The sequence below is a fragment of the Panthera onca genome, chromosome D2, assembly GCF_046562875.1.
Source record: "Panthera onca isolate mPanOnc1 chromosome D2, mPanOnc1 haplotype 2, whole genome shotgun sequence".
In the NCBI taxonomy this organism is placed as follows: domain Eukaryota; kingdom Metazoa; phylum Chordata; class Mammalia; order Carnivora; family Felidae; genus Panthera; species Panthera onca.
The window spans coordinates 83,726,969-83,750,857 of NC_138349.1; the positions used below are offsets into that span (position 1 = coordinate 83,726,969).

Genomic DNA, 23,889 nt, shown 5'->3' on the forward strand with positions numbered 1-23,889 from the left:
CAATATATATTTATTATTGGAATATATTTTCCATTTTTGAAGTTTAGTTTATCAAGGAGACTTTTAATAAAGAGTTGAATTAATAAGAGATGATTGGTGGCTTGATTACAGATTTAAGAAAGACTATTCATTTTTTATTTGGGTGGCTAAGCTTATTTAACTCCAAACATTTGAGAATCAGGGGAATAAGGACAGGTACCTACTAACTGTTTTTACATATACAAATATAGCACTATAGTACCAGCTCAAACCACGTTTATTTTAAATGTGCAATGTATGGGGCGCCTGGGTGGCTCGGTCAGTTAAACATCCGACTTCGGCTCAGGTCGTGATCTCGCGGTCCGTGGGTTCGAGCCCCGCGTCGGGCTCTGTGCTGACCGCTCGGAGCCTGGAGCCTGCTTCCGATTCTGTGTCTCCCTCTCTCTCTGCCCCTCCCCTGTTCATGGTCTGTCTCTCTCTGTCTCAAAAATAAATAAACGTTAAAAAAAAAAAAAATTCAAATGTGCGATGTTCGTCCAGTTTCCAATTCCACTTTCTCTCTATAAAGTGACTTTTCTGGCTGAATTTCTATTTATTTTATCAGACCTATAAATTACTCAGTGAACCAAGCTTTCTGAAATCAGGAACTATTTCTGCATAAATTCTGCACACCAAATTAAGTGTTTATCGAGTAGACGACCAGCATCATATCTTGGTTATATCCCAGACAAGGTATACTTTTGTGCTTAAGGCTCGCTTTCTGAAAGTTCTTCTCTTATCTGAAACCTTCTTGAAAAGGGTTTTAATTATTTCTGTAGGTATTTATAGATTGCAATGCTCTTGGGTCACATAAATCTTTTTTAAAAATGATTCCTAGGTGTTTATCTGGACATTTAAGTAAAGATTCGGACACACTATAAAATTCACTCTTATTAAGTGTATATTGGTTGATACTCCTAAAAAGGCCTAAATGTTGAAGAAATCAGGTCTTGGAAGTACAAAGTCATTGGCAGAGCTGGAACCACAAGTCATTAACTTTTGTCGGTATGCCAGGATGCTCTCCTGTTATTTTTAAGGCCGAAGTAGACACTGTCTGATTGAATCTCATCTTACCTAGTGAAGTTATGGAATGAGAAACGTAGTCCTAGGTGAGAGTCTGGGTGTTTACTGAAACATTTCATTTTTATAGATTTCCCAAGATGTAAGAAAATGAAACTCAACAAGAAACAAAATATACCCAATAGCAGTTGAGCTCAGGCAAAGCCTTGGTAACTAATTTGCATGTGGATTCGAAGATACTAAGACTTTCTTTGTTTTTTCTTGGAGACTCTTAGAGCAGACTTCTGAAGCAATGTGGGTTATAGATGAGTGGAGCTAAGGCAGAGAGGGCCACATTAGCCTTTTGTTCTGCAGGCTCTTAACTACTGGCTTTTGTAACCCATCCAGAACTATTGTTACGTTCCTTTGAATCCTAGAGGCTTACTTTAAAAATGCACATAGTATTGTCTGCTTTGTAAAATAATGCTGAGCTATTACTGTTTTTCTAATGACAAGATGATGACAAAATTTTAAATTCCATACATTTTTGTACTGGGTAGAATCCTCACACGTGGTTTCCGAGAGAGAGAGAGAGAGAGAGAGAGAGAGAGAGAGAGAGAGAGAGAGAGGGAGAGAGGGAGAGAGGAGAGAAGAGAAGGAGGGAGATTGATTTACTTCTTCATAACGACAGTCAGTCATAAGGTATAGAACCCAATTCTGTTATTTTGAGATGATGACAGGATTGATTCATGAATATAAGGCAACGATGGAAAAACAAATGTGGTAAATGATGGGGGACACTGGATTCTTACTCCATGGCTTTGTGGAAGCTGGTAATACCAGAAGAGATGGAGAAATGAAGATGGTTATTGTCTATTTCCTAAGGAAAGTGAGCATAATATCATAAAGGTATGTAGCTTTATATAGAGAGAGAGAGGTTGAGATTCTTCTCGGACCGTTCTGTTTCTAGACTGTGCTTCTGTGCCTTGGTCTCATCATTTTTACACCTGCTGCTTTACATTTTCGTTGCTTTTGGAACTTCTTGGTGTATAGGTAGAAATGAAAAGAAGAGGTGAACATGTAGGCAACTGTGTCCCTCGTTATCAGTTCTTTTTTTTAAGAAAAAGTTTAGTATTTCACCATTTAAAGAGTACCCTGTACAGATTAGCAGTTGTGAATTCTAATCACCCAGAGCCCCAGCTAAATAACATGGTCAGGACTGTTTGAGAAATGATATGTTATCTCTGTCTCCTTCACCCAACACAACTTATTGTGTATACAATTCATTGTATAGTTATTTTTGTGTTGTAGGGTTTTGTAAGCTCCCTGACACATGCAAAAAAAGACATGTCGTTATTTGCACTTTTCTGAGAAGAGAACCCATAGATTTCACCCCATACTAAAATAATACTAACAATATCCTTTTGAAAAATTAGTATCTCAACCTGAGTTGAGAACCATTAGAAAAGAGACTTTGTACACCTTTGTAGATTTTAAGCAACTAAACATGGAGAACTTTGTGTCTTACTGATGTGAATTTCCCCCTAGCATCTGGCTGTTGTCCCTTTCATAAGCACTATGGCACAGATGAATTTTAGACTTGCACAGGGGTGCCTGGGTGGCTCAGTCGGTTGAGCGACTGACTTCAGCTCAGGTCATGATCTCACAGTTTGTGAGTTCGAGCCCCACGTCGGGCTCTGTGCTGACAGCTAGGAGCCTGGAGCCTACTTCAGATTCAGTGTCTCCCTCTCTCTCTGCCCCTTCCCCACTCCTGCTCTGTCTCTCTCTCTGTCTCAGAAATAAAGATTTTTAAAAAAAATTTTTTTTAATGATTAAAAAAAAAATGAATTGCACAAAGCTGGGCCTTGTTCCTTGGACCTGTATCCCATTAAGAACTTGGGTTCTACACCGACTTCCTTCAGGCAAAAGAAGTTTAGTTAATAGAACAACAACCATTGATTTAACCAATTTATTTAGTCTCCTTTCCCACTCAAACTTTTACCAACTCATTAACAAGCAAAACAGAATCGATGGATTCAAATTATCTTCAAATAATCTCTGAGTAAAAAGAAAGAAAGAAAATGTCTCTCCAAGTTATGAGCAAGAGGGGTTGCCTCAAGAAGCTAAGTCATCTGTAGTTTTTCTTATACGGGTTCCTTCTAGTGGTGATTTCCACATTAAAAAAGAAGTTATTAATCCAAAAAGTTATTCAAAAAAGAAAAGTAGACAGGGTCTCTGTGATCCAGATGTAACTCTTGTCCATAAAGAGTAACCTGAATGAAAAATAAATACATATAGAATATTAAGCAACTAATATTCCCTTGGTGGGAAAGGAAAAAAAAAAACACTGTGATAGCATTCCCACTTTGTTTGGCCTCCCTGAGAATCAGAACCTGGCATGAATAGAATGGAATAGAACATCAGGAGTATATTATCCAAAGGCCCCTCAAAATGTATCTCACCAACCACCAGATAAAATCACCCTACTGGGTGGTATTTTAACAAGTCACCAAGCAGTATTGGCAAAGTAATTAGCAAAGATGAACAAAGTACGATGACAGTGACAGTGTTACCAATCTCTTTTCATTAAAACATGAAATATTTTACGTAATGGTAATTGTGCTTACAGTGTGTGGAACAGTGTATGTTTATGTGGGTTGTGATGGCTACAGAGAAAATATCTACCATTTAACATGAGATGTAATTCGTCCATCCCATTAATGAAAATACCATCTGTAATTAATCAAATAGTAAGCATAAAGTCAAGAGGATTTTGCTGTAGAAATTTCAACACAAAATAGCCACCTTATGACTTCTGCAGTCTCCGTGTGTGTGTGTGTGTGTGTGTGTGTGTGTGTGTGTGTGTGTGTGTGTTTTAGCAACATTGCCTTTTTTTTTTTCAAGCTGTGTTAGCCATTACAGAACTAGTGGTCATTTCAAAGGGTCTAGGATCCAAGGGCAGGAGGCCAGACCACGTTGTGAGAGGCCCCAACACTCTTGGCATGAACACATCCCCCTGAGACTCATCAGGCAGCCACTGATGTCCCAGGACCACTTTAACCCACCCCAAAATGTTTCTATGGTTTCTGCAGTTCCTGAGGCTTCTCGGTTGGACCTATATAGCCCTCTACCCTTGCTGTGAATCAGAATTGCTGAGGGAGCTTTAAAAAAATACAGATATTTGGGTCCTGTTTGCAAAGATTTCAGAATCACTCGGTGTGTGGTGGGACTCAGATGAAATGGTTCCTGATAGATGCCCAGGAGGTTCCAACAAAGGGCTGAAGATCACATGTGTAGATGTGTCACCAGCCTAACTTTATGGAGCCCAAGTGTAAGAGTCCAAAAGTATCTTCAGGAGCTGTGAGAACACCACACCGTAAATATATAAAATGTTATCAAAATAGCCTGAGTTTACTCTCTTCATATCTGAGTTTCTCAATCCAGCAGGCACATAGGGTATTATTCAAAAACAATCTCTTTAAGAATCTGACTATCTGGCATGCCAGGAATTGCTTGACCACATAGAAACTGTCACAGGGTCTGATCCCAACAGATGTTCTTGGAAAGCACCTGTTGAAGTGAACTCTGCCCTTTAAATGGGATGGAGTTTTAATTTTCCAGAAGTAGTGGGCCCGTTGGAATGCTAGAAATGCCCATTTGCTGCTTATGTCCATTCTAGTAAACCACCTCCTGAACTGAGAAGCTAATCTCCTGGTTGTGTCGATAATGAGAGAAGTCTACAGATGCCCTCAGGATTGGCCAGCTGCCTCATCTATAGGGGTTTATTAGAGGGAGCTGAGTTCATGTAACCAGCCAGTCATGAAACCAGGTTGTCTCGAGAGTCTGTCAAGAATTGTTCGAATCTGGGACTGTGGTGGTAGATTGGAGAACGTTAAAATGTCACCTAGAAACTTTACCTTCCTCCCAAGTGGAGAGTCTAATGTGTGTTCGATTACAACGGAGGAGCTAAAGTGTTACACGGCTTAATGCCAAATACGCCTTCGGGTGGCTGTGTCCAAAACCTGACAGAAATGAGCAGTGCCCGTGTCACCGTCTCAAAGGTATATCATCATGTCTATCTATAGCGTGGACCGAGCCGGGGACCGCCTGGCCGAAGGTCACGGGTTACGCATAGCTGTGCAAATACTTGATTACTGAGACAGCTGTATCACTCCCTGACCTGACATCAGTGAGACATTAGTGACATGACTGTTATGCCTTCCTGCCCTTTCTAAAAATAGTAGGGCCTTTGACAAGAAGATATTTTGAGCGTCTCGTCAGGGGAAGCCTATCCTGGCCACTCGCATGGGTCAGATCGGCACGGGGCACAGTTAGACTTTGGGAGCACAGCCCTCGCTTCTCCTCTCGTATAAGGAGCTGGCAAAGATAAAGACACTGGGACTCCCGGCTCAGAAGCCGTGGGTACACATAAACGGAGGAGGACACTTTTTAGGAATGTGAATGGGCTTCCGAAACCCTCCGTTTCGGACATTCGCACCCCCGTCCTCAGCTTTTCGGATCTGTTTTCATAAACCCCGGCTGTGATGTCGCTCCAGGGACCTCGGTGATCTTGCCGCTTTCAGTGGATACTAACAGGAGCCACTGGCAGCCTGTGGATAAGGGCGACTAATGAGAAACTGCCGTCCCCCAGCGGGACGGCCAAAACCAAACCCAGCAAAACCACAAATCCCCAAGCAAAACCAAAAAAGAACAGCCCCAGCCATCCGTGCTCACAGGAAGACGCGCAGGAAAGCACTGCGATGTGACTTTGGTCTGGTAACTGGATTTATCGGTCACATGACTGGCAGGCACCAGGTACCTGGTCTCATTCTCCTCTGACCCACAAGTGCAAATCTTGGTTATTCTGCACCACTGGGACCAAAACATTATGATGGTGAGGACACAGAGACTCTAAAAGCAAAGATGGAATCTGAGCAGGTAAACCCTGTGCCACAGGCCTGTCATCCCGGGGCGGTCGTGTGTGGTTCTCGTGTTTGCACCTCTAAGAAATTTCCGTTTTTTCGCATCAAAAAATCCAGATACGAAGCCGAAGCCGCTTTCTTCGCCAACCTGAAGCTGTCTGACTTCAACATCATCGACACCCTTGGAGTCGGGGGCTTCGGACGAGTGGAGCTGGTAGGTGACTCTTCTTTACGTGCTCTTGAGAGCCCCTCTCCCTCCTGTATCTGTGCTCCTCGATTAAGATCTCTCTGCTCTGCTCTCTCCTCGTTAAGTATGATCGTTCCCGAATCGCGACCATATGCTTTCATGTCAGTCCGTCCGAGTAGGCAGCAGTTACCGTGAGCTGTATATGATGTAGACTAGCAGTGAAATCATCAATCCACTTTAGAAAATCATCTTCCTAGGAAATGAGAGGTAAACACGTTAACATAACGAGGAGCCATAAAGTACTTTCTATCCAGCTGATACTCTCTGGCCTCTACTTCCTTGGTTCTGAACGGGGCTCACCAACTTAGTCATGTGCCCTAACACATGTACACACACACACACACACATATATACGTATATACACATATACGTATATATGTTATATATAGATATATACATAATATAACACATGTATATATGTCTCATTTCCTTTATGTATATTTAAATTTACATTTTAATTATTGTAGCTAGGGTGCATGATTAAGTGAGTGAGCACTGTTCGGAACTAAGGACGGAAATAAATGAGTCAAATCTATTTATCCTCTATTTATCTTCTATCTGATTAAAGATCTTTACCAGTGCTTTAAGACTTTAAAAATCACATAAATGAGGTAGTAATTCTGTGATTCTGGATTTGCAAGCACCTAGTCAGGTTATAGGGACTGTGTTTTATATAATCATATTAGATAACACGGTTTGAATATTTCACACCCATTCATGTGATACAGGTAAGTGTTAGGGTGATGAGGACACGTTGGTGCAAGTCTATTCATTAAACACGTTGCGTGAATGTGGAGTGAACCGAATGAAAGCGTACTCTGTTGTGCCTTTGAAATACGCATTTAAGAACGGATGTATTACAACATAAACTGGAAAAAAAATGTATTCTGGTGACTGAGTTGCTGCATTCCAAGATTGTGTGGGTAGAAACCCTATTTGGGAGGCAGATTCATTTTCACCTCCCTGCTCCATGGAGGCGTCCCTGATACCAGAAACCAGTACAGTATGTTAGGAACTCCCTGTAGAGTGCAGTAAACAGTTCCTGTTGCCATCAGGGGACTAGAAATCCCCTTCCATCAAAGTAGACTGAGCCAGCGCTGTCTCCGATGTTTGTCCATTTGTGCCGTAGTTGGGATTTCTGGCTTTGACAGGCAGGAAAAAATGGTATTTACCTAAACATTAGACAAGCCAACTTTGGAGCCATAATGTGTTTCATTGAACTTGCGCTATGCTTCCGTTAACACTGGTTGGAGACACCATAGTTATACGGCTTCTGATTTGACTGCTGATTCATAGTGAGATTTTAGGTTACAGGAATACAAATTAAGGGCCTGGGAAAACTTGTTTTTCTGAATTCTGCCAGTTAACGCGGTCTTAGTTTTCTTTTTTCAAGAACTTTGATTTTGTGACCAAATAGAACTGTTCGTAGAGCTAGTGAAGATTTATTACCGGTGTTCAATTTTACTGGGGGTGTTGGGACGTATAAACAGGTCAGGGGGTAGAGCTCCCTGCCAGGAAGAGCTTATGGTCTGGTGTGTTTATTTACTGAGCTGCGCATGTCTCAACCCCTTTCTGAATGAGGCACTATAAAGGACAGAATTCCTAGAGTTTGATTTTCTGACTTGCAGTTTCTTAAATATATTTTTTCAAAGACCGTGGACAAATTGTTGTTTTCGTTAACATTTACATTACAAATGTGTGGGCTCCTGGAGGTCTGAGAATTTCAAGTTGGGGACCTTAAGTTACCAGTGAGATATTTTAGGAAATATAGGAGTTTACTTAGGATGTTTGAAATACTGAAAATTGTTCATAGACACTGAAACCCACTTTATGCTAAACAATTAAATGCCAAGCTGACAGTAGAAAACCTCTAGAAAGCTCCGTCAAAAATGTTTGAGGAAGCACAACTAACCAGAAAATTAGAGAAGGTACACACACACACACACACACACACACACACACAATATGTGTCCCAGGAGAGACAGTCAAGTGTAGTTCAGTCTAATTTTCTTCTTCTCCTGGATGATTACATTTTACTCTTCTACACAGATGTTTATAGGCTAATGAACACCATAACCTCAGGAATTAATTTGAGTTGGAGCCCAGTTTATAAAAACATTAGATATGCCCGTAAATGATAAATCCCTAATAGGCCCCGAGGCACAACCACATATATTAGAAAAGAGGCACATGTTTTTAACCTCGGAAGTGACGTGACGATCTTGTGTCATTTTGCACTTCCCCCCAAAAATACCGTAGGAGCATCTGAATACCCAGACTGTCTTGACTGTTCAGTGTGGCCTGGCCGTGCAGGTGATCCCTGTTGCCCTACCATCCACTGCCTGGTAATACTCCCTGCCTGGTAATACTGCCCTGCCTGGTAATACTAGTTATTGTGTGTGGAACATATTCTTCGCGGTGATTTTTCATTTTTTACACGTATTCAGTGAAGCCAGAATTTGAGGAGTTTGGCCTCAACACTCTGACTGTAATTACACGTACTGTTGTCCTAGCGTGTGGTCAATCACCATGAACCATGGCTCAGGAGACAGTAGTGAATCTTTCGAGCAGCACCCACACCATTCATAGTTCAGAGGAGAAGGCAGAGCCCAGTTCTGTTGTGATGATAGAACTCTTCACTCTCTCCTGAGAATGACGTATGCAAGAAAATTCTATCACTCTTACAGAGCAAAAAGGGTAAGCGGTAGCACCTTCACATGGATTCATGTCACATACGTATGTGCTCAGTACTGTACCAAGTGTATAAAGTAGATATCTTGAACCTACCAATACTTAGTTCAGCAATGATGTTGATCAGGTAAATAACAAGATAAAAAATATACCACATTACACTTTAATTTCATAATAATATTTTTAAAAATTTTCCCAGGTATCGATTATAAGAATGTAAACTCTTAGGTTGAGTATAAAGAATTAAATTTGAGTTTTTGAATGCCATTTCCCGGCAGAACTAAGTTAGGAGTTTTCTTATTTGACACACGGATTAGGTTTGTGTTATTTTGCATAGTGACGCTCTTCAGAGCTTTCTTAGCATTTCTTAATTTTTATTATTTACATCAATTTAGGTGAATTTAGATGCAGGAGGATATTTCAGGCAGGAGAATTGCTAAATAGTTGACTGCCAATGTTTGTAGAGGAGAACGTAATTTTGCCACAAAACAGAAACTCAGGGATTTGTTCAGTGATGAGGTCAGAAGCTTGAAGAAACTGTCTCATGTGCATGAGAATTCTGTTCTAAAGCTATTAAGTCTATTTCATAAATACCTTTAGCGTAACTGATTTTAACGAGTTGAATATCAGACGTGTCCCGTTCACAGCTATTACCTTTGGGAAGCCATCCATACTGCTTTCCTTTCTGTTATCTGGCAGAAACCACATTTTCTGACCATTTTTTTTTATTTTGAAGAATGGGCCTTCTCATTTGTTCAGTGCTGCCTGTTTATCTTCCAGAATACCACATTCCATTTATAAGTACTTTCAGCAAAAGAACCCTGCTTTTTTATAGATGATTTACTCATTAAAGCAGGAAGCTCTGCTGGAAGATACCTTGGTAATCCTCTTAATTTACCAGGCATGACCGCAAAACAAGGAGAATGATTTTACAATCACAAATGAAAATTAGTCCTGTTGCTCTATGGTCACGTTCCTGATTTCCTCTACTTTTCCTCTTGTCAGAGGGCTGCTGGCTTTTCAGAATAGATTTGCACACATCGGATTTTGGAACCCGGCCATGCTGATGTGGTTGCTCTGGACAACCACAGATATTTAATCTTTGTATGCAGCAATCCAGAGCCTCCCAAAGTGGAGAAAATGGAGGGACACAGACATGGAAGATGTAATCTCTGTCTTCTTGGATTGTTTTCTGTCTATATCATTTATTCCATATTTATACAGCGGGTTGTCTACTGGGACATACACAGTGTGAAGTAAAATAGCCATTGCCTCTAGGGACTCAGTTTACTGGGAAGGACAGTCATGGAAACGAATAAATAATCCAATAATCAAAGTATGGAGCAGCCTGTGGTTGGTGCTTGGGAGAGCAAGACGTCTTGGAGGAAGTGGCATTTGTAAGACAGGAGAGTTAGCGCCTCTACATGAAGACCCTGAAGCTTTCCAGTACACTCTTATAAAAATGCAACAACTGCAGGGTAGTTGATCGACAAACTGGCATTAGTGATGTTTTTTAACGAATATTACTTCCTTACTAAAGTAAGCCTTTCGTTTGAACGCTGCTTTGTGATCTTCAGATTGGCCCACATCCAGTATATAATTTTACCTTTATGAGGCATGATCTTCTTTTACCAGAAGGAAGTCAGGATTAATGCATAGAAGGAGCCTAGGACCCCGCAGTCAGTGAAAGGGCTGCTGTTACGGCCCAGAACTACCTATTTGGTTTTTAACTTGAGGTTTTTTCTGTCCTTCTGGCTTCTCAGTTATCACACCAACAGCGGCCACCGCAATGCGATTGAACCAATGTTGTCACGTATCCACCTTCATTTTAAAAAGAAGAAAGATTTCTTCTTGAATTCTAGAACCTGTAATAGACATAAATGTGGAACAGACGCTGTGATCACCCACTGTTCACATCTGCTTCTGTCAAACCTTCAGAGGCTCTTCCTTCTCCGAATCTTTTGCTGTTCTTACTTCAGCGGTTAAAATGTCTCTGCAGAAACAATGGCGACGACAAAATCAGACATTATAACGTAGTAGCAAAAGCTAGAGCTCCGGAATCAGACCTTCTGGATTCAGATTTTAGCAGCTGTGTATGCTCTGTCATTTGCTCAGGAGTCACTAGCTTCCGAGCCTCAGTTTCCCCATCTCCAAAAGGAGGATAATAGTAGGCTTTGAGCCACCCAAGGTCACAAAGACTAAACGAGTTAATGCCCCCACATAGCGTCGCACATCCTAGGTCAGTAAGTGGTGCGGTCTTACTGCTGTTAGATTATTATTAAAATATGCTAATGATAGCTATTTATCATTCCCAGCTATACCCACAGGAAAAGAAGGGAAGGGAATAATTTTACTCTTTTTTCCTCCCTTGCTCTGCCGAGTCCCGACAGTACAAACGTTTCTCAGCCATAAGAAAGAGCCTGAGGTCTTCAAATGACCCCAGTAATGGTGTCTATCAAATCCCCACCCCCCCACCAACTGTGAATGCTCCTTACTTTGGTACCGGTCATGAGTGGAGGCGGGACACGATTTCCAGTCTTGCTCATGCTGAGCCTTCACATGCCCCAAGTTTCTTGCGCTTATCTGTCTTCTCGGTTGTAAAGGACCAGCTCTTAACCTCTCGACGGGAAATAGTTTCAGGTGCAGTCCGCTGAATCCTATCCAGTGTCTCCGCAGCCTTCTTAAACCACGGAACCCTGACCGGGCCTAATGGGGGCCTGGCTGTTTTCAAGTGGACCACACAGGTCACCTCTCCTCTGTTCTGTGACCCAGCGCAGGAGGGGGCAATGTGGCAGAAGTCACAGGCCACGCCCCACACAGGTCACAGGGCCATAAGGATCCGTGGCACTCTTGTGGCCTTTCTGCCAGCTGCGTGGCTCCGGGCCAGGCCTGGAGGGCTGTGTCCACCAAGGCAAAACGAACGGATGATTAAGCAAGAAATTAGGCGATAAATCCATTGCTCTGTCAGCAGAGTTCTGTTTCATCGTTACGAAAGGCGAACAGCTTAGCTCCAAAGGGAAACCCCACGTAAGACGAAAACATTTCGAAAGCTTCCTGACTGCCAAGCCACACGGCAGTGAAATAGAATAGCTGTGGGATCGCCGGGTGGCATTGCCACTTGTGGCCACGGTGATTTAGTGCGGAGGATGCCTGGGGAAACCCTCCTGCCCTCTGTGACCCCGAGTGAGCGCAGACTCTCCACTCGTTGACAACTCCCAGCCTGCCTCGTTTTAATGCTTTTCCCTCGCCAGTACTCGAGTCGGTTTATTATGAAAGAGGCCCTCCTCATGGTAGATTTATTCTTCAAAAGGATATAAGTGGACACACGTGATTTATTGTGATACATAGCAGTGATTTCTAAGAAAGTCATTCGGCTAGCTGATGAAAATCCGATTCGGGAAACACGCACAGTCACAACATACTGCGTCTCCTAAGATGGCCGACCGCACTCTCACACGTAGTGAAGTCTGTCTGTGGATGCTATGCCAGTCACGTTGTGCATTACTTCCTCTTGTCACTGCAGAATATATTTGATACAAGAGACGTGACACAGGTCGGTCCACCCAATGACTGCGAAGAATCACTTGCTTACGCATCTTTTGAAATGACCAATTTTATATCCCATCTGTAGAAATGAGTATTTCTCATTAAAAGGATTTTGAATCAGGGTCCTGAAGTAAATTAAAATGTCCCTTTCTCCTCCAAAGCTGCGTTTGATTCTAGAAAGATGAATGGAAATCTAGAAGGCAGCAGGCATGTCTTCCCAAGGGTTAAGATATCGGTGATAAGAGAGTATATCCAGAAGTTAACATTTTGGTCACACTTGCCTTTATGTTTTCTGTGACATCTATTTGCTTTCATTTTTTTTTAAGTTAGTGAATTTATGGGCACATGACAGTCAGCAAAGATTTATCTATTATACAATCCCTAAATATTTTTAGGGGGATAGAGAAATAGCAGAAGTGATTTTTTCTGCCCTTAAGGAATTTCTCCCTTCTCATAAAAAAGAAAGTAAGACTAACGCGTATGAAAAGAAACATATGACATCCTTTAGTATTGTATTAACTTCTAAATTCTGCAGAAAGGTTCTCGGTGTTTCAGAAAGTGGGAGACCATTTGGAGCTGATTGCGTAGAAGAGGCCACAAGAAAACAAAGACTGAAGCCAGGGCTTAGGGACTAGGTTGGCTTTAAGGGAGCAGCTGGGGAAAAGGCCATTCGAGGCAAAGGTTGCAACACAGAGGGCCACGTGTCTTCACAGGCCACAGAAGCGAGTGGCAGACTCGCTCAGGGAGTGTGTGAAAGAAGCGGTAAGAGGTGCCCGTAGCCCATCAGTGGGGGGGGGGGGGGTCGCTGTGTTCTGTTCTGAAAGGAGGTTAGATGTGAAAGCACTGGGCATTTTTTGGGCATGAGGTCAAGTACTGAAAACATATAAAACACAGACTCAGCTCTCAGCTACCACCTGTGAATAAAAGAATACGCCATAACGTGACTCGACAGGCTATTTTTAGGTGGGGCCACTGCCAAAGTAAACATCATCATGTCTCTTCTGAAGAAGGTAGTTTGCTTTGTGCCAAGATGTAGTGTGTGTCCCTGACAATTTCACATCAACACTTTCCAAGAGGAATCCCATTCATGAGAAGGAAAAACCCTCCCTTTGTCTATGTTAGTAATGTTGAAAATAGCCAGGCCTTTAAAATGAAATGGTTGATCTTGTTTTGTGGGGAAGAAATAGGAAATAGTCATTCTGCATGTTTCAGTGTAGTTCATCAGCTGTACACATTTAATTTACTGCCAATTCATTCTTGTCCCTCGTCTTAATATCCCCCGTTGTCATTTACATATACAACCTTCTAGCTTGAGTATTGAGCTCTGAGATCAGGAGCTTCTGGGGGTCGGATGGCTTGGTTCTTAGCCCCTGACGCCAGCCAGCCTTACAAGTTCATGGTAAGAGCAGAGAGACCATCAAGACCCAAAAGGAATCAAAATAAGCTCAACCAAAGGGAGCCGCTGTGTGACCGTGGCTCCAATTCTACCTCCATTTGGACAGAGCGGCTTAAATGTTTAATGGGACTGGTTTCCGTAAATTAAGTTAGCATGAGCAAAAAAATACTAAATACATGTCGAACTGGCTTAACTACATTTGAAATGTATTATATTTATGCAAAATCTTGTGAAAGGTTTCAAGTGTAAAAACGAGGAAGGAGTCACCCTATTTATTTAATATCAGAAAGGGTGAAGTTCAAGTATAACATCTATCAAGATATGAAGATCCAATTATAAACCTTTTGATAAAGATTCTTCCAGTATGTAACAGAAACATTATGACATTACTTATGCCCTGTGTCTCAAAAGTATGACGAGAACACAAACATTTTCATGAATTACGCTGATCACATCTCAGAGAGTTGAATTTTGCAATATGTGATTCTGTTTCATATCCACTCATTTTAAAGCTTCACAGAGTCAATAAAGGAAAGAAATTGAAGTGTCAACTTGTGAGTTTCAGCTCCATCTATGTGAAATTTGAGGTTATAAGTGTGCTTTAAGTATTAGAGTAAGTTGAATTATGTGACATATTTTAGTGATCAATTTAGAAACGTGTAGGCAAGTTTGAAAACTTGCAGCATTACTCGATACATATGCGTGAGATTAGGCACAGATATGAAATATTGGTTGGGGAGAGAAAATATTTGATAATTTGATGAGGGAAAGTAATTTTTTTTTCGCTCATCTCTCTACCCACCTCCCCTCTGGCAGCCAATTCGTTCTCTGTATTTAAGAGTCTGTGTTGCTATTGTTTGCTTGTTTTCATTCTTAGATTTAAGTTTAATCATATGCTGTTTGTCTTTCTCTGACTTATTTCATTTAGCATAATGCACCCTAGGTTCATTCATGGTGTAGTAAATAACAAGATCCCATTCTTTTCTATGGCTGAGTAACATTCCTGTGTGTGCGTGTGTGCGTGTGTGTGCACGCGCAAGCATCTATACACACACCACATCCTCTTTATCCATTCCTCTGTCGATGAACGCTTGGGCTGCTTCCCTATCTTGGCTCTTGTAAGTGATGCCACAATAAACATAGGGGTGCATGTATCTTTTTGAAGAAGTGTTTCTGTGCACTTTGGGTAAATACCCAGTAGTGGAACTCTTTATTGCATTATATATCTGTTTTTTATCTTTTGAGGGACCGCCATACTGTTTTCCACAGTGGCTGTACCAATTTGCATTCCCACCAACAGTGCGTGAGGGTTCCTTTTTCCCTACATCGTCACCAACACCTGTTGTTTCCCATTTGTGATACCAGCCATTCTGACAGGTGGGAGGTGATACCTCACTGTGGTTTTGATTTGTTTTTCCCAGCTGATGAGTGATGTTGGGCATCTTTTCATGTGTCTGTTGGGCACCGTGTGTCTTCTTTTGAAAAACGTTTGAATTCTCTATTTTTTAATCCGACTGTTTGGTTTTCGGTGTTGAGTTGCAGAAGTTCTTTATGTACTTTGGATGTTAACCCTTCACTGGAGATGTCATTTGCAAATATCTTCCCCCATTCAGTAGGTCGCCTTTTTGTTTTGTTGATGGTTTCCTTCGCTGTGCAGAAGCTTTTTATTTTGGTGTAGTGCCAATAGTTTATTTTTGCTTTCGTTTCTCTTGCCTGAGGAACCTACCTAGAAAAATCTTGCTAAGGGTATCGTCCATGAGATTACTGCCCATGTTTACTTTTAAGGGTTTTATGGTTTCTGTTCTCACATTTAGGCCTTTAATCCATTTATTTTTGTGTATGGTGTGAGAAAGTGGCCCACTTTCATTCTTTTGCATGTAGTTGCCCAGTTTTCCCAACACCGTTTATTGAAAAAACTGTCTCTTCCCCATTGTATATTCTTGCCTTATTTGTGATAGATTAATCGGCCATATAAGCACAGGTTTGTTTCTAGACTCTGTTCCATTCCATTGATCTATGTGTCTGTTTTTGTGCGCCTGATGAGGGAAAATAATTTAAAGTTTCTCATATCAATTTTAGTAATCACTACAAGATGAAATAAGGTTTATTTTATGCAGGTTCTATACACAAGAGAAAATGGTATATTTTTTATTTTTTTTAACATTTATTTATTTTTGAGAGACAGAGCATGAGCTGAGGAGGGGCAGAGAGAGAGGGAGACACAGAATCTGAAGCGGGCTCCAGGCTCCGAGCTGTCAGCACAGAGCCTGACGCGGGGCTCGAACTCACGAACTGTGAGATCATGACCTGAGCCGAAGTCGGATGCTTAACCGACTGAGCCACCCAAGCGCCCCTTGAGAAGATGGTATATTTGAATTGCACATTTCAGTAAACAGTATTGATTCAATATAGGTAGATTTTTTTTAGTCCAAATGAATCAGTGTTAATTCCTTAATAAGAGAAATCACAAGTATTCTTTGATTTCCAAGTGATTTCTATAAAATAGTCCAACCATTTGTTCATGTTGTAATTAAAAATAGGAGGTATGGTTTTCTTTTCCTGATCTTCCTCTAAACTGAAAGTTAAATGTCTGTTTTGAAAACTATCTCCTCTGTGAAAATAGTCTTAACTTGGCTTTTGACCAATTTGAATTTAATAATATAAATATATCCTGATATTTCTTGTCATTAGCTGTAGAACTGAATGTTGAGTCTGAAGGCAGAGTACAAACCAAATAGGACTATCGACATGTTTGATGAAGGGTTGAGGTGAACACGAGAAGGAGAATAAAGATGGGGAGAAGAGAGACCCTCTCTTGATCGTCACTTGTGCAAATGGCAGAGGAAAATGTATACATAATATAAGCTCCTTTTTGCCCTGCTCCTTTGGTATGGTATAGAAAATGGTGTAATTGTCTCACTTAGAAATAAGTTTTACGTGTAAAATCACTTACCATAAAATTGTGTAATGATGTCATGTCTCTGTCCCTCCCGTCTGAAAAGGTCTTCGACTCTGGCATCTGTGTGAACTCATAATCCATCCCTCGCATTCTCTGTGTCCCCTGGCTATGTGTCACACAGGCTGTGACAAGTCCCTTATGCCCTCCTCCCTTGTGCATCCTTTGGAACAAACTTAAGATTCATTCTTAAGTTTGGACGCCAAGGAGAAGGACATGTATGATGTTATTGTGCAGAGAGAGAGGTGAGGGATAACTTTTTGAGCATCTAGAACGAAAAGTTTTAACCACAGGAATTTTTCTATCTGGATTACTTACACAGCTATTTCCTCCCGGTTTAAAAAGAACTGAAAATAAGAGATCATTTTACGCTGGACCACGTAACATGGGTTGTGCGATTAAAAGTGTGCTGTTTTATTTGGAGAAAATATTAGCCATTCCTATTTTGTCACTATCCAGCTATTAAAGTTAGGATGGCCCTGCCCAGATTTCTTTAGGCCTTAGAGCCTGTCTTGATGCTCTTCTTGGGAAAGCCACCGCCATTTTTATCCAGTGCGTAGTCTTTGAAAATTAGTAACATGGGGTTGAGAGAACAGAGAAAGAGAAACCACCTCTCAGCCGAAGATGTATGTCCCATAAACTCCAGGTCATGCTTCCAGAGTGAACCAGCATGTTTTCTGAAGCTTACCTTTGTCTTACTTGGGAACTTTCCCCTTTTCCTTTGTCCCAGGCTACTGGCCCATGTTTGTTGGGCTGCTTCCATAAGGTTAATTATAATTAACATCCTTTAAAAATGCATATCCAGGGGCACTTGGATGGCTTGGTTGAGTGCTCTACTCTTGATCTTGGCTCAGGTCATAATCCCAGGGTCGTGGAATCGAGCCCCACGTGAGGCTCTATGCTGAGCATGGAGCCTGCTTGGGATTCTCTCCCTCTACCCCTCTCCCCTGCTCTCTATAAAATACAATAAAAAGTAAAATAAAATAAATGCATATTCATTATGTCCAATTGCAGATGCATAGAGTTTCCCAGGTGGAAAGAGCCCTCGTATTTAATAGAGTTAAGGCCTTTCCTGAGGCCCAGAAGTTACATAATTAATCATAAACATGAACCATACAGGGCTCAACCCTGGGGATCCTGCATGAGCTTACCTAAGCTCACTTCATCACCTCTGTTCCATGGCATTAGTGTAAGTAACTGAGGGCATTAAGGGAATCACCTTTTTCCTGTTGCACTTGGAAATGTAATTTGTACCCGTTATAGAGGAATTTTGCATAATAAGCCATGTAATACTGTCAGTTTCAGCCTTAATTTAAGAACTCATTTTAAAGGTTTTTTTATTACTTATTTTGAGAGACAGAGAGAGAGCATAAGTGGAGGAGGCACAGAGAGAGAGAGGGAGAGAGAGGAGAGAGAATCTGTGCACTGTCAGCCCAGAGCCAGACGCGGGGCTTGAATCTACAGACCATGAGATCATGACCTGGGCTTATATTAAGAGTCAGGCCCTTAACTGACTGAGCTACCCAGATGCCCCTATTTAAGAAATCATTTTAATTACAATGTAGTTCAGAAAGCCATTTTCTCCTCCAAATAATAAAGATCTAGCTATATCACAAAGTGAACTATGGATTAAATAGACCACTGGATGAACAGATTCCAAGGACCAACTCTCCCTGAGGTACTAAGCGAGTTTTAAAGTTGTTCTAATCATAACTCAGCTCCCCAGTCAGAGCAGGGAATTGGGTCCAGCCAGAAAGAAGCCTTTTTTAAAGACCAGCGCCTGCCGCAGATAGGAAGGAAGCGTATGTTCTGATTGCTGGCAAGCGTGTCTTCGCAGCTCTTTAACATGCTGGGGTCCCTGTCTCCCTTCTTCGGGTCAGTGCCATTGGGACACCACCTGGAGCTCGGCAGTTAAGAAATCATCAAAACCTGGGTCAGAAATTCCCATATTTAGGTCCACTCTGCCCGTGTATGGATGCATTCCAATGGCAACACGGTGCTCCACATGGAGGCAACGTTTTACTATCAATAAAGCTTTTGTCCCTTCTAATACTGGGTCTAGCACAGCATTGTTTGTAAAAATAAATAAGAGGAAGATCGTGAGTATTAGCATTTTCTTGTTCTTTTTCCCTTTCTAGGAATTTTGGGAGTAAAAGCTGTGTGGTGCGAGGGCCGGGAATCTTTGGAAAGTAGCATCTCACCCCTTTATGTGTTTCCCTGGTGAGACAGAGATCGGTGATTGGGGTTAGGAACGGACCTCTGCTGGGTCATATTCGGAGGAAATTTCTTTAGCCTGAAGGGACCTTAATGTTGGAAGCCCATAGGAATAAAGGCAGCTTAGTTCACACTGAAAGTGTGCTCTGTTCCAGACTGGGGAGGCTATGTGGGCTCTTTTGGTTCGTCCTCACATGTAAACTCATGTGCCAGATACGGAGAGAGGGACAGAGTGTCAGAAATGTGCCCAAGACCACAAGCCAAAAAGTGGGGGAGATGGAAACAAAAGCAGTCACATTTCAGGGCTCACGTCTCGCCAGTGTACTAGCCTGTGCACCGGGGGTGTGAGCCAGTCTGCAAAGGACGACTGAGCTGGGGCGCACACCCAACCCCACCAGGCTGGGAAGGATTCCCCGACAAGAGGGGGGCCGGGAAGCAAAGCATGGGTCCACATGCCTCCGTCCACACTATAGATTTCCTATCTCTAGCTGCCCCTGCTACAAAAAGTCCTCACCGTCACCTCAAATTGACAGGCGTGGCCTTGGCATAATTCATTTGGCCAACAGGAAAAATTAAGAGCTAACTACGTTGCACCTTCAAATTTGCCATGGAATAGTTTTGTGAAAACACTTTTATGATAAAGTCGGATAACTTAGGCCCAGTAAATGCAGATTCCTATCATGGACTCTGAACGTTTATATTGAAGACAAGAATATGGCAAGTCCCTTGAGCAGGTTAGTGTGGCTCAGCCCAAACCTGAATGGATTGTTCTGCTTTGTACCACTTCTCAAGGTCTTTGCTTTCATGCAATTCTAGGAGAGTGGTTCCCATGGAACCAAAATCCTTTGAGAGAGCCAGACAGTAATACACAGCTAGTACAATTTAAAGGAGACTTTAAAATGTATTTTCCATGATGAAAGTCATTGTGTTTTCCCATCATAAAAGGGATATAGGATTCAAAAATGTAAAAATTTCCCTAAGGGAAAACTATTATTAACCTATGGGGGAACACGTTTCCAATTGTCTCTTCCTAGATGTATTTTAGATGTATACATATTCATATAAATACTATTTATAGGGTCATAAAATGTACAGTGGCTTGTATCCTGTATCAGATAAATAGATGATAGAGAAAGTTACACGTGTATATGTAAGTCAACTTGGGTTATTTTTCCATAATAAGTATAATTCTAAGTATTTTAAGTCAAGCTAGTTAACATACAGTGTAATATTAGTTTCAGGTGTGCGATATAGTGAGTCAACCTTCCATATATCACCTGGTGCTCGTCACAAGTGCCCTCCTCAATCCTCATCACCTGTTGAACCCATCCCCCACCCACCTCCCCCCTGGTGACCATCACTTTGTTCTCTATAGTTAAGAGTGTTTCTTGTTTTGTCCCTCTCTCATTTTCTTCCCTTTGCTAAATCACCATTTTAAGTCATAGTTTTTACAGCTGCATTGCATGGATGTACCATTTTTTCCCCAAGCTTCTCTGCATGGACATTTAGATTGTTTGGCTGTTTTTTTTTTAATATGAAATTTATTGTCAAATTGGTTTCCATACAACACCAGTGCTCAACCCAACAGGTGCTCTCCTCAATACCCATCACCCCCCCACCCCTCCCTCCCACCCCCCATCAGCCCTCAGTTTGTTCTCAGTTTTTAAGAGTCTCTTATGTTTTGGCTCCCTCCCTCTCTAACCTCTTTTTTTTCCTTCCCCTCCCCCATGGTCTTCTGTTAAGTTTCTCAGGATCCACATAAGAGTGAAAACATATGGTATCTGTCTTTCTCTGTATGGCTTATTTCACATAGCATCACACTCTCCAGTTCCATCCATGTTGCTACAAAGGGCCATATTTCATTCTTTCTCATTGCCAAGTAGCATTCCACTGTATATATAAACCACAACTTCTTTATCCATTTGTCAGTTGATGGACATTTAGGCTCTTTCCATCATTTGGCTATTGTTGAAAGTGCTGCTATAAACATTGGGGTGCCAGTGCCTCTATGCATAGCACTCCTGTACCTTTGGGTAAATTCCCAGCAGTGCTATTGCTGGGTCATAGGGTAGGTCTATTTTTAATTTTTTGAGGAACCTGCACACTGTTTTCCAGAGCGGCTGCACCAGTTTGCATTCCCACCAACAGTGCAAGAGGGTTCCCATTTCTCCACATCCTCGCCAGCATCTATAGTCTCCTGATTTGTTCATTTTAGCCACTCTGACTGGCATGAGGTGATAACTCAGTGTGATTTTGAATTTCCCTGATGAGGAGCGACGTTGAGCATCTTTTCATGTGCCTGTTGGCCATCTGGATGTCTTCTTTAGAGAAGTGTCTATTCATGTCTTCTGCCCATTTCTTCACTGGATTATTTGTTTTTTGGGGTGTGGAGTTTGGTGAGCTCTTTATAGATTTTGGATACTAGCCATGTCATTTGCAAATATCTTTTCCCATTCTGTTAGTTGTCTTTTAGTTTTGTTGATTGTTTCCTTTGCAGTGCAGAAGCTTTTTATCTTCATGAGGTCCCAGTAGTTCATTTTTGCTTTTAATTCCCTTGCCTTTGGAGATGTGTCAAGTAAGAAATTGCTGCAGCTGAGGTCAGAGAGGTTTTTTCCTGCTTTGTCCTCTAGGGTTTTGATGGTTTCCTGTCTCACATTCAGGTCCTTAATCGATTTTGAGTTTCTTTTTGTGAATGGTGTAAGAAAGTGGTCTAGTTTCATCCTTCTGCATGTTGCTGTCCAGTTCTCCCAGCACCATTTGTTAAAGAGACTGTGTTTGGCTGTTACAAACAATGTTGAGTCGGACATATTGATTTATCAGGGGAAATTTTTTCAGGGAATTAACTCAGCACAAGAGACTGTGTTTGTTGAGTTACCTCCACCAATACTCCTCAAGCTCTCTGACTTCCTGGTTAAGAGCTGAGATCCCGGGAATCGTGTGTCATTCTAGTTTGAAATGGAAGTGGAAATTCTAAGGGCTCTACTCTAAGGAGCTGGCAAGGTCTTTACAGAGTGCAAAGGAAGGTGGTTCCGGACCGTAAAACTGCTCCACTCAAGCAGAGACCAAACAGAAAGCCTCAGTAGGTTAACCATTTGGCTCAGTAAACTTCTTATAATTAATACTTATTGAACTGGCAACTAATAAGGCCAACATGTACCCCTCATTGGCCACCTGCTACCCAACAACTGTTACCACCATCTCCCTCCCCACCTACCCCCCCCCACCCACACTTCGACCCTTGGCTTCTCCTTGTGGAATTGTATCAGTCAGGTACCCCAGATCCCTGAGAATATATTGAGATCCCCTAGAAAATGGACAGTGAGGCTCAGGCTGGTGTCCTAAACCACATGTCTAGTGTGAGCGAAACTTACAGGAAACTGAGTTTGAGTTAGCCATTTCCATTAAACTCTCATTCGTAAAGCATCAGTCACTGTGCCATCAATTTGTTTTATATTCAGCAGAAGGGAAGCAGCATATTCTGGAAATAGCCTGGGCCAAAAAGAGCATGGAGCCAGTTCTGCCACTTGACATCTCTATCCTGGTCTTGGTCAAGATATGAACCTCTCTGGTATTCCTCAGTTTGATGCTCTGAAGAATGGGGATGACAATGGTACCTCAAAGGGTTGCCTAGAAGATTGAGAAAAGTCACTTATTGCACTGTTCCTGGCACCTAATATGAGCACTTTAATAATATTAGCTATTATTATCGATGATGAAGTCTTCCTAAAAACAAAACAAAACAAAAATCTCTTCCTCTTTCAATGAAGAGTTGATGTCAGGACTAAATAAAATAACATACATGGACTTGTATGTGCTCCATAAAGGTTAGTTCCCATTTCTCTTGGACATCCCCGAGAGCTTCATTTATTTCCCTGCATAGATTCATCCTAATAGTTCAAAACTATCAAATAGAAAAGTGGGTAAATATTTCTGCCTAGTATACTGGCTACAGTGAAATAAATCAAACATCTGGGTGTGGGTGTAACAAAATCGGTAAACATACTAGGAATCATGGAATTTGTTCATTGGAAGGGAACCAAAGAGTAGTATAGGCTTGGAAATGGAGCCCTAAGTAATGGCCATGGTCTCAAGATGCTAACGGACCCCACAAGCTTGTCGGCAGCCAACTGGACATTATCCTAGAGATGGTGTTATTAATCTAGCAGGCTCTACAGTTGGGAATGTCATGTCTCGGTCATTCAAGGAAAAGGTTGGGGTAAGAAAACATCTTGTAAAAATACAACTGAAAACTTGACGCTGAATCACATAGCTGTTTGGCCGTGGATAGTGCCTGTGTAGTGTTGGCACATCAAAATCTTTCCTTCCCTTCCATGCATAATTAAGGGCACTTGGGGACAGAAGGAAAAGACAAAATGCTACGTGCTTGTCATTCTAGTGCCCGTTGTTAAGCTAAGAGATGCACGTCGTGGCTTTGCCAGTGATCAATCGTCATGGCTTGTTGCATTCTTTCTTTGATTCATGCAGTCAACAAATATTTAATAAGCATTTACTCTGTGTCAGGGGCAGGGAATTTAAAAACATATCCCCCATCTCAGGTTGCTTACAGTCTGATGAGAGGACACAGGTACTCATCAAGTAATGAAGAAACTATTGAGTGCATTGGCTTGTGCTAAGAGCTATAGACAAGAATAACACAGGGAAGGGGGTGGTTACTCTTGGACATAGGCTGGTGTGAGGACACACGGATTAGGAAACATTTGAGCAAAGAGCTTCGGGAACTCAGAGGGTCCTCCCGGGAATATCTGTGGGAGAATATTAGGGCAGAACAGCACGTGCAGATAGCCTGGGGCACGCACTTGCTTAATGTGCTCAGGGCCAGTGTGACCCCAGCACAGTGAGTAAGGGGAGAGTGGGGTCCAGACGGCGTAGGACCTTGTAG

At 41.8% G+C, this 23,889-nt stretch overlaps 1 protein-coding gene across 3 annotated transcripts in view; it reads left to right on the forward strand.

Annotated features, from left to right (window-relative positions):
* Positions 1-23,889, forward strand: part of PRKG1 (protein kinase cGMP-dependent 1) — a 1,260,290-nt gene that overhangs the window by 1,204,370 nt on the left and 32,031 nt on the right. For all 3 annotated transcript variants that reach the window (XM_078434117.2, XM_078434116.2, XM_078434118.2), the window contains exon 10: positions 6,057-6,153. In XM_078434117.2, the coding sequence (XP_078290243.1) occupies positions 6,057-6,153 (97 nt within the window). The remainder of the gene's footprint in view (positions 1-6,056; positions 6,154-23,889) is intronic.